General features: G+C 47.2%; 1 protein-coding gene across 1 annotated transcript in view; it reads right to left on the reverse strand.

The window, feature by feature from the left end:
• Positions 1-11,101, reverse strand: part of PDGFRA (platelet derived growth factor receptor alpha) — a 35,200-nt gene extending 24,099 nt beyond the window's left edge. The window contains exons 1-3 of the mRNA XM_069014092.1: positions 10,938-11,101; positions 3,639-3,699; positions 1,942-2,256 (exon numbers count right to left, since the gene is read on the reverse strand). Of these exons, the coding sequence (XP_068870193.1) occupies positions 1,942-2,256; positions 3,639-3,687 (364 nt within the window). The 5' untranslated portion in view covers positions 3,688-3,699; positions 10,938-11,101. The remainder of the gene's footprint in view (positions 1-1,941; positions 2,257-3,638; positions 3,700-10,937) is intronic.
• Positions 11,102-11,305: the final 204 nt, after the last annotated feature.

Here is an 11,305-nt window from a genome sequence, read left to right on the forward strand (position 1 = left end):
TAATCCCTGCTAGCCTGAAGCTTCTGTGCAAAGCTTTATAATAAAATTTAATAAATAGCAATCCAAATCCCTCCAACAATAGACTTTCTGCTGCACTGGCAGGCTCTTTGTAGCAATATTCCAAACACAGCACTCCATCCCAAAAACTCTGCCAACTCCATGTATTCATTTTCCCACTGTAATTTAAAACAGAAACAGGATTCACCTAGTTTGGTTTTCTATGTGCTGTTAGTGAAAATAGGATATTGTGTGAAGTCTCAACGTAATCCTCCCTGGCTAAAGTGGGTTGCTGCCACCCATTGCCCTCCTAATTCATTGCAGGAAAAATAATTGTAAAGAAAAAGTTTATAGTGGAAACAGAGACATTCTCTATAATTTGGAGAAAAGGATATGTTTCTGCGTTTATGACATCTTGATGGTTAGCAAGTGGAAAAAATTACAGGGTGTCTCTGCCCTGCAAATCGGGTAGGCTGACGTCTAGAGGCTTTCGAAAACCAAACCAAAAAGTCCTCTTGAAGAAATCTTCCATCTCTTTCCTTCATGTTCCTTCACTGTGTGAGTTACAAGACTGCTTTACATAAACAACATCTTCGGGTTATTTGGTTAGAGCTGCTTGGATATTGATATATATGTGCCAAAGCTGGCAGCCCCTGCTGAAACATCTTGCTTCAAGAATGAGCACAAACACTTTACATTTGTTGTGGCAAATGGAGGGAAAGTTTTGGAAGAATCACTGTCCTTGAATCACACACTGTCAACAGCAAAAACTTAGTGCCACTGCAAAATACCCTTTAAAACAAGTCCTGTTATTGCTTCCTGGCTTTTTGCCCTTCCAGAATCTTCCTTGCCATTTGCAGACATCCTCTCCTTCAGAACATACTGCAGTTTTGCAGGATGATTTGCAATCTCTTCTTCTCTCCTTTGTTTCCTGTTCAAAATATTTACTGCAAATCCAGTGGCCTGATCTCTTCTGGCCCTGCAGTTTTGACCCTCAGCCCCTGAAGCCCAGCCAGTGCCGAGGAAGCATCCAGACAGAGCTTTACAAAAGCAGTCAGTCGTGGCTCAGCCTATCTCAGCTATGACAATAAAGATTTTCATCCCATGGAGATCGTGGAAAGCCTTTAAGCATATTTCCAGTCAGAACAAGGGGGTGGGAGAACAAAGCTGGAAATAGGCACTTCCAAAAAGAAGGGATGCCATTTCTTCTGAATCCAACAGTTTTCCACCACTAAAGAGAAATGCAACACAGGGCTTGGGAAGGCTGTGTTTGCCTTGAAAATTACAGGGCACTGCATAGTAACACCATGTGTTTAATCTTGCATCAGATTGGCCAGCAAGAACACTTCTTTTGCCTCCTTCTGATAGACACCCCCAAGACATCTCCGTTGCTTTACTCTTCCCAGACCCTATGCACACATGAGTTTTTTCCAGTTCTCAGTTCAAGCATAATGCAGGTTAATAACAAGATATGGCCTTCCTCATCTGGCAGCAGCTTTAGTATCATACATGCCACTGGTTTGGTCAGTACACATCCCAAGATGTCTGCCCAAGTTCCCCCTGAAAAGACTAGCATTTCTGTTAATCCCCACCAGGGAGCCAGGTGAACCTAAAGGCTGGACAGGCTCCCACAGATGAGCTGACCTGGCCACCAAGGTCTATTCTCCAGGCCCAGATGGTCAGAAAGCCTCAGCTCTAAAGTAGTGAATTCATCATTCTTCTTAAGAAATAAAATTCTTATCAAAAAGCGAAAACCAATAGAAAGAAAGAACATATCCACAGATTCAGAGGGGCTGGTCTTGATTTACACACTAGGAAATGGCCCTGGGGTTATTTCTCTCCCTCTAACAGTAAATTGTCACCAGCAACACACCTCTTCTCAACATCCATGGTTCAGCTCTCCCACCCAAACCTCCAGGTACAGCTGTGGCATCCCCCACTTACCAGGCACATAGATGTAGATGTCCTTCCCTTCCACTTCCCCATCCTCCACTTGTGTGTGGTTATAATAGCAAACATACAAGCCTGTATGAGCCGCCGATGCATTTCCTACTTCCAGCACTGTCACGAAGAGGCCACTGTTGTTTTCTTCGTGTCTAATGTCTATCCTGTGGTTTCCCTCAGTCACTGGGTACTGCCAGCTCACTTCACTGTCTCCAGAGCATTTGAGTGTGAAATTGGAATTCAGCTGTACCACCATTTCGTTCCTATTGGGAACAATAGTTGGCAGAGGAAGCTGGCAAAATGTTATGAATGGTCCTGCAAAAAGACACAAATAAATAGCATGTGAATACACAAAACAGCCTCAGCATGGGGATGTGAAAGGAAGCAAATAGGATCCAGAGCAGCTTTTTTTTCTGACTATTTCAGACCTGTTGATGTCCCAGGAAATTTGCCCTTGTTAAAAGCCAGAGTTTTGCCCAAGGGATAGCAAATGGTTTTCCTTTGAAATGTTAAGTGTTTACTTGCTGACTTCTGTTTGTCAAATCAAGAGGTGAAAGACAGACAGAGGTGAAGTTAGAGATGGCTCCCAATTCACACCACAGCTGTCCAGCCCCAAAGGTGTACACAGCTCTAGTGCAGACCAGTGAATTCCACACCCTGGCTGCTCGGTCGCAGGTATGTCACACCTCCTTGCAACCATGGTTAGGAAACCAGCAGTCCTGTCAGCCTTCAAGTAAGCTCACAGCTGAAATTTGGAAACCACTTCCCAAGACTAACACTTGCATTTTACGCCTGACTTCAATTTCTGCAAAGGGCCAGAGCAGGAGATTCTACATCAGGTCTACCTCTAGCCAAAATGTACAGAAGGCTTGTAGCCAAATAAAACTGCAATTCACTGAACTGGATGTTGTAGATGGCACTGGTTTACAGACACAATCTCCAATTACAGGCTCAGGTTTGCAAGTCTAGGTAATTTGCAGGTGGGTTGCTGCAGGTCCAACTCTCAGAAAGAAAATTAGAGGATTCAAACCCTACAAAATGAGGAACTCACCAAGGAAATATGTTTGTGGTTTCAGTCCCCCGAATAACCTGTACAATAAACAAACACCTAGGCCCATTGCGTGAAATTGGCCCTCTCTGCAATAAACCGCCCCCAGGAATCCAGACTGTCTTTGAAACCATTTTCCACTCCTGCCCAGAGTTACCTCTTTCTACAGGCCCTTTCTATATTTGGCACCCTGTGGCAAAGCCTGCCCTGCCCTCCCATCACCATTTGTTGGGCAGGTGTTGGGAGGCTGGGCCGGCAGCCCCGGCGAGTGCAGTGCGGTGCTGCGGCATGGGAGGATGTGGGGAGCCCACACAGGCAGCCTCTCCTGCACCACTGCTGGAGAATCCCCAGTGGGGCAGGTGTGGGACAGACGAAGGTGGGCAGGCTCACTTTCCCTGCACAGTCAGACAAGTCAGGTGGGAGGTTATATCAGCACAGGAGCGCCAAAATGGCCAATATGGGCCAGCAAAAGTACTGCCTTCTCAGTAGGTCTCATCATAGCCTACCAGAGAGAAAAGCAGAAAAACCAGGTCTGTAGCCAGCTGGCAACCATGTGGCATTTGTTATTGAGGGCAGAATGAAAGCAAATTTGAATGCGGATTTATGAAGAATTAGCGGTAGAGAGGATTAGATGACTGAGGAACATTACCTGTGAGAAAACATCCCAGGATCAGGAACGTCCGTGGGGAAGTACCCATAGCTACCAACAACTGAAACAGAAAGAAGAAGGCAAGAGAGAGAGAGTCAATGGACTGACAACTGTTTAAGAGTTAGGAGGACTCTTTTTCTGCAGTGCCCAAGGGCAGCTTCCCATCACTCCACATGGTGCCACAAAGAGGAATGGCCCAGGCACCCCAACTCACAGCACAGCCCAGTGAGACTCATGTCACCTCCTCCCACGAGCTGCGTGTGGCCACAGACAGATGACAGGCAGATGAGACACCATAACCCCTTCCCTCTACTGGCAGTGTAAGGAACCAAATCCTGATTTGTCCCTTTCAAACAGCCTGCAAGCAGCTCTGCTCCCCACTGTAGCCTCTGGGACTGAGCCCACGGAAATGCCCCTGCACAGAGGCAGCACCCTCACAAGCATTGATGAAGATGTAACATCTTCATGCAGTAACTTCTGACCTTTCAGCTGCAAGCAGCTTTTATGGGAGAAAAAGCACATTTTAAAGCTACTCTAATTACAAATAGTACAACCCGGAGTGATATTTTTGTTTTGCCATTGTACATATGTGTATATATAGCCTACAGAATACAATGTAATACAATAGTGCTTATTGCTTATTTAGCAAGAATTCCCTTGATTGAGAGACATGCTATTTAAAACATATGCTGAAATTTTCTAATGAAATAAATCCATGACAGACTGTAGGCCAGCACTGCCATTCATAGAGCATCTCTTTTCCCAACAGTGCAGAGAGTCATAGATCCCATGCAATTTTTTCAGCTTTCAAACATATAATCCTAAAGCATCTGTCTTATAGAGGCAACAATAGCAATCAGCATCTATGTAATTTTTGTGCTATGTAATGACATTTCTACATAAAACCCTCAAGCAGCATGCTAGGTAATTTCTAAAGGAGAAGATCCTACAATCCCTGCTCCCACTGAAACCAACAGATGTTTTGTTGGTGACTTCTAATAGCAGCTGGATTTGGCCCAAATCCAATATATATTTAAAAAACACTGCACAGAAGAGCCCCTAATTTGAAACACTGACCAAGGAGTGAAATAAAGGACGATGAGCCAAGACAGGGACTGCTTTTCAAAGGTTCTGGAGAGTTTCTATTCATCCTCTGGTATTCAGTTCCTGATGCTGAGATAGGAAAGCATGTAGGTGCATCTAGTTATTACAACTGTGGCAGTGCCATATGGGAGCAAAATGCTTACAACATGCCAAGGAGTGTTTCTGATCTAGTCCTGCTTTCCTCCTGCAATGGGTGGAGCAGACAGCACCGCTTTGCAAAGCAAAAGAATTTGATACTCAAACATAAAGGTCTCAGAAGCAGGATTAGAAGACTACCTGCCTCAAAAACCTGTACAAACACCTTCAGAAATTCAGCCAATAATGTTCCAGCAGAGACAAGGCACCTTGTCTAATTCTTCAATTAACAGTAATTGCCATATGTTTATGTATCTGTCTCTCATTGATAATTCCCTCGGTTTCAGCCTCCTTGCTCATTTTTATCACATTTATATCCTGCAATTTTTTCTAATAAAGTAACCCTCCATAACTCTTTAAAGACTTACCATGGTCTGCTTTATTGATTTGACTCCTAATCTCCCAAGATCCACAAGACTATGTTACCCCACTTCTGCCAAGCTCCCTCCCTTTTCTCACTGAAAAGGCAAATCTCTCCCCTTTTTGTGTTGTTTTGCCAGACTATTCAGTGCAAGTGACGGAGCACAGGAAAAGAAAAAGCAAAGCTAGCTCATGTCTTGCACACCAGAAGCTCTACTGAAGTGGACTTGCAGAGCTGTGTTTGTGAGGACTGAAGCCCAGTGATGTAAATACAGGTGATGGCATTTCCAAAGTGCTACTTTGAACTTGCTGTCTTGGTTGGGCTGACACTGAAATCAATGAGTGTCTCAATGTAGCATTGCAGTTTAAAAACACAAGGTCTTAACTAAATTTGCTTTCTCCATCTGGCTCTTCTTTCACAACCCAGAGCTTTGATCTTTCCTCAATGACCCGTTAATCTCATCAAGACCCGGAGCAACACTTCTTCACTGTGAAAGACAGAGTAATATACTAAGGATTCACCATCGTCTGTATTCAAAACCTATTTGAACTGAATTCAGTTACATCAAGGATCTGACTTAAGAATGCTACTGCTATCACCAGCATACCCTCACGCATCCATGCTAGACTCAAGGTTTACCACAGGCACAATTTCACACTTATGGGCAGGAGAGAGTTTGCTCATTCCCACAACACCAAGCAGCTACACCTCTCCTGGTTTTTCTTTATTTACAATCACATACACCTTTGTATGCACTTATTTAGCTCTTTTACCCTCCTTCGGTTCTCAGAATCAAATCAAAGGTTCTCTTTGTCCCCAGCTGTCCAAATCTCAGCCCTGGATAAACACATCAGATTCAGTTCCTGACACTAGTCTATCAATCCATAACTTGGTGTAGCCTTGCTGAAGCCAGTAGGTTTATGCAAGCTGAAACCCAATATTAACAGGACACATACAATGTGTGAGCCAACCTTAATTCCTTGCATTCTTAGGACATTGCTAGCTAAAATAGAAACATGGGTGTGTATAGTAAAAGCTAGGTGATGCCCTGAGGGGTTTGCCAAACTCCTTGCAGGGCTTTGCCCAGGGTTGAACAGTCATTGAATTTACACAGATTTTGAAAGGTTCTGACTGAAATCCTGGTATCTCTCTTGTGAGCCTTAGTGATTAAAAAAAAAAAAAAAAAAAAATCAGAAAACTAACTCTGAAGAACTGTTATCAGTCAGGCGTCAATTTTCCAAACACTAACTGCCAAGCACTGGCTTCCTATAAAGGAAGGTTTCATTGGCTGCACCACAGAAGACAAGGTAAAATCAGCTTTCAGAAACTCTATGGAAATATATGTTTGGAAAATTATTATATTCCTAGGTGAGTGCTCTACAGGACCTGAAGAGAAAGAGCGGAGTGGGACCAAAAAGAGCCAAGGGTGTATATTATTTTCATACTGCTATGAATCAACCGAAGACCTCTCTCAAGACAGAAAACCAGCCCATCTACCAGAGCACCGTCGGCTACTGCGCTGATTTCCTGCCAGCTATGCAGCCACTGCAGTTCACCTCTGTGGCCACACGATGGCAATGTTGATCCACACTAACGAGCCACATGCCTTGTCCGGCAAAAGGCAGCGCTCGTCTCCGGCGCAGCAGTCTAAACCGGGTCTCCTGGATCAACTTAAAATTCAAAATGCCTACATTATTAATTTCATGTGATTAAAAAAAAAAAAAAGAAAGAAAAAAAAACACCAAACCAAACAACACACCAACCCTGGTCCCATTTTCTCTGTATTTACATAAGTGATAGGACAGTATTTGGATTGTAAATCTTGGCACATAATGATATGATTATCCTTGTTATGAGAGGGCTGGGTAATTTCAGTCGTGATTTTGTCAGAGTGGCAGTCTGTCCTTCTGGGAAAGCTGATCTTTTCTAGGAAGAGCTAAAGCCAGCCCAAGAAAAGACATTTCTTTCTTGTGGTATATGTCACCAGCTGAATGTAAATGTTCAGACAGGACCTCCTGAAACATTTCTTGGTTCTCAGTTCCCGAACTGCAAACTCAGCTCTCCACAAGAGCAGTGCTGCCCTGCAGCACTAACATGTGGGTCTGATGGGTTTTGCTGGGGAAAGGCTCAAAGGTTTTCAATGAAAAAAGACTGGCATAAATATTCTCCAAAAATGAAGCTTGTTTCACATCCCTTTACAAATATTTGAATCCAGCATAGCCTGTACATAGAAAAACTGTGCATCAAGAAAAGCCCAAGGAATAACCATGCATCGAGGATAGGCCAGTGCTGGGCTCCTGGTGAGTACTTTGAGCTCTGCAGGACACCTAGTGATGGCTGCCTCCTCATGAGCCTTCTACTCTGACCCAATTCTTCAGCCTAACCCTCCAGGACAGAGTTCCTCAGTCTAGGATCTAAAGGTGGTGGGGGAATTGCAAAGCCTAAATTTTCCCACTTGATCAAAGGAGGGTTTTCCAGACTGTCCCAGAAAACAGGAAAAGCAAACAAGCAAACAAACAAACAAAACCCCTGGCACTTCCAAGTAATACATCTTCCTTCGGTTCTCAGAATCAAATCAAAGAACACCTCAGATCCCAACTCAACCACTAAGAAGCATGGTAAGGAAAAAAATATCCATCTCTGTTGACCACAAGAACTAGGAAGCCTAGCTGTTGCAAACTTTTCCCTTGGGTGCCCATGCAAAGCTTTATAGGCTTGAAAGGGGTGAGTCAAGCAGGAGAGCAAGGCAAGAGGGAGAGAAAGGATCGCTTGCTTTCTTGCTTGGTTTTTTTTTAATTATCATCAACTCTTGACACCACCAGGAAAAATCACCTCTCAGAAGTCATTCCTTTGTCTTTAAGTCTTTAAAAGAAGAAAGGGAAACATCTTCTATTAAAAATTTTAGAGTTCATGTGCAAAAGTAGGTTCCATTGTAGTCATGATGAAATAAGGAGGCAAGCAAGGGAAGGATTATATAAAGTTATACATTTCAGCCTCATTTTTAGACCAACTAGTATAGCTGCAAATAATCTGCGAGGTCTGGGCTATGCAAGGCTTTCTGTCTATATATACACTTTACTTCAATCCTGGCCCAATGCTGTAGTACAGAAGAGAGGTATTTTATTAAAATATTTATTGCTTCCTGCTTTCTTGAAACCTAATACCTATGTATTACCCTCAGAGCCACATGAAGATTTCCCGTACATAACAAACTAATAACAGCAAAGATGGCCGCAGTGTCCGATGGCAGCTGGACTGGCACACCTCCTTGTCCCTCAGTGCCTGGAGAGGAGTACCAGAACAAGGGATCTCATTTAAAAGCAGCAGGAGAGTGCCTGCAGGCTGGGAGGGCTGGTTTGCTTGTGGACTCCTAAATCCCAGTGTTTTGTGAGGTCTCCTTTTTCTTCAAACTTTTTTCCCCAAGCTCTGAGGCCGGCTAAACCACTGTTTAGCTGAGGGTCCGTTCTAAAATGCTCATTGTTAACTAGAAGCTAAACCCGAAGTCCCTTGCTGGGAGATCTTTCCCTAGCGTTTCTACACGCAGAGTTAAAAGTCAGATCTCCACAGTTCAGATTTTGACGAGATGATGACAGGAATCTTTGATGCCTGTCTCCTTGCTTTGATCCTGTCTCTTGTCCCATCAAAGGACACAGAGCTTAGTCAGCCGAGCTGGGACTCCAGCTGGTCTCTGCATCGGCCCTGGGAGATGTCGAGAGCATAACAAGCCACCCCGCCTCCCCTGGTGCGCCCCGTCGGGGAGACAGCGGCCGCCTGCAGCCAGTCGGGACTGGGGTGTGGATGATGGTGGGAAGTTCCGTTCACACTCTCCAGCCCCCATCAGGCTGCAGGCTCTTGACAGACCCTGCCGGCCCGTGGGGAGCCCGGGCGGCAGCCCCCGGGGAGTGGGACAGCGACGCTGCCGCGGCTCCCCCTCGGTCCGCCCACCCTCGGCGCAGCCCGACGGCTGTAGCCGCTGCAGATCAAAGGCTGCTCGGGACACCGAGCAAACCTGGCAACTCCCAGCCACCTCGCTGTTTGTCTGGGAAACAGTAGGAAAGCCTTTGCCAAACTGGAGAGACTTCTTTTTTTTTTTTTTTTCCTAATGAGGGGTAGCCGGGAAAAAGAAAAAACGGGTTAGGGGAGACGGAGAGGAGCAAACCGCAGAGGTATTTCCCTATGGAGCTGGTGCTACGGCCCGACGCTTCTTCTCCAGCCCTCTCCGTCAGGCGAAGCACGAAGCCCCAGGGCACGGGGTCTGAAGAGGGGGGGAGTCCCGGCAGGGGACAGAGGTTGCGCCCCGCCTGGAGCTGTGGGACCAAGAGGGAGCGATGTGCCCGCAGTCCCGGGAACGGGTTCGTAGGTCCACATAAGGGCCGAGGCGATGCGCTGCCCGCTTCGGGAGTGCAGACTCAGGCCCCGAAGGAGCGCTAGGGAGCTCGAACATTGGCAAGAGACGCGCCGAAAATGCCGTCGAGGGGCTCTGGAAACGTGCCCCCGGCACTGGTGGGGGCCAGGGCATCGCTCCCGCCTCTGGTCCGCAGCTGCCTCCCCGACGGGGTGTGGACGAGCCCCGGGGACTGGCGGCTGTGCCCTGGGACTGCTGCTGCCTTGCTAGATCTGTCGCTGCTGGCTCCAGAAAAAGCTGTCCAAGTCCTGTTCTCTGGAACGGTTCCTGAACTATGGGGAACCGCGTCCAAAAATGTTGAGCAACGCCGCGGATAGCCAAAAAGCCATTTCCTACTTGCTCCTAGGACTTTTCCAAGGGACTCCAGCCTGGCAGAGGCCGGCAAGTTTGCAACTCCGCGCTTGACAAAATCCAAAAGGTGGCCGCGAAGACTTTGCCCTTCCCAGGGTAGGAGGCAGTGGGGTCCAGCAGTCCGGCAGGGCATACGGCAGGGCTGGCGTTCCCGTTGCGAGAGGGGCTGCAGGCTGGAAAGGCTCCAGGTACCAGCCCTACCTAAATCCAGCATCTTCCCTTTCACCGAGACACGTCAAAAAAAAAAAAAAAAAAAAAAAGAAAAAAAAAAAAAAAAAGAAAAGAAAAGACGGGGCGCTCAAGGACGGAGATCGGGTCGCCTTTCGGGGGTTGTGTGCGTGCCTTCGCCCGGGATCTCGGGACATTTTAGGCTACCGGGTCAGGGGGAGTGAGGTGAGAAAGGGGATCTAAAGAAGGGAAGGTGATGAAAAACAAAGGGTGGGGGAAGGGACGGGAGAGCAGCGGGGTGAAGGAAGTGAGGGATGCGAGAAGAGAGGGAGCCGCTTACTTGGTCGGTGCGCGTCCCCGCTTTCCCCAATGGGGCGGGCACCGCCGCTGCCCGCGGAGCCCCGGCGGGTCGCTCCCGCCCCCGCGGCAGGAATGCGGCGCGGTGGCCCCCGCCGTCCCAATGTGTTTGTCATTAGCGCTGCCCGCGCTGCTCGCCGCCGCACCCCGACGGCCGGAGCAGCGCAGCGCCGCACCCCCACTCCCCTCCTCGGGATCGCCAGCGCCCGCCGCCTGCGCCTCGCGGGAAGAAGCCCTCCGCTCAGCTCAGAGCATCGGGGAAAAAAAGAAAAAAAGAAAAAGAAGAAAAGAGAAAAAAAACAGAAGAAAACCCTCAACAAATAAATAAAGAAAAACTAATAAAATAAACGAGGAAAAAAAACGCGGGAGAAAAGGCGTAAAAAAGAAAAAGGTGGGGAAAATGCCCCGCACCTCTTACCTTCTCCTTTACAATCCGCAGCCCCAATCCTGCAGATTGTAAAACATCCAAAATATGTCCACGTCTTTTGTGACTTTCCCTGCTCAGCCGCGCTCTTTCCCTCCCGCTCGCCCTCCCTCCCGATCCGACTGTAATGGTCTCACAAACCGCGTCCCGTAATTGATTCAATGTTATAGACCATCCTTCCAAAACTAATCATTTGCTTTAAGTAAATAGCTGTCAGGAAATGAAGCCCCCCTCAGGCCCCTTCAGAATAAGAGTATGTTGGCTCTCCCGGCGCCCCCAGCCCCGCGGCCGGAGGCGGGCGCGCCGGCGGGAGGCTCTTACGCAGGCAGGGGGGCAGTCTCTGCCTCCAGATTTCAGCAGCC

This window comes from Aphelocoma coerulescens, chromosome 4 (genome assembly GCF_041296385.1).
Source record: "Aphelocoma coerulescens isolate FSJ_1873_10779 chromosome 4, UR_Acoe_1.0, whole genome shotgun sequence".
In the NCBI taxonomy this organism is placed as follows: domain Eukaryota; kingdom Metazoa; phylum Chordata; class Aves; order Passeriformes; family Corvidae; genus Aphelocoma; species Aphelocoma coerulescens.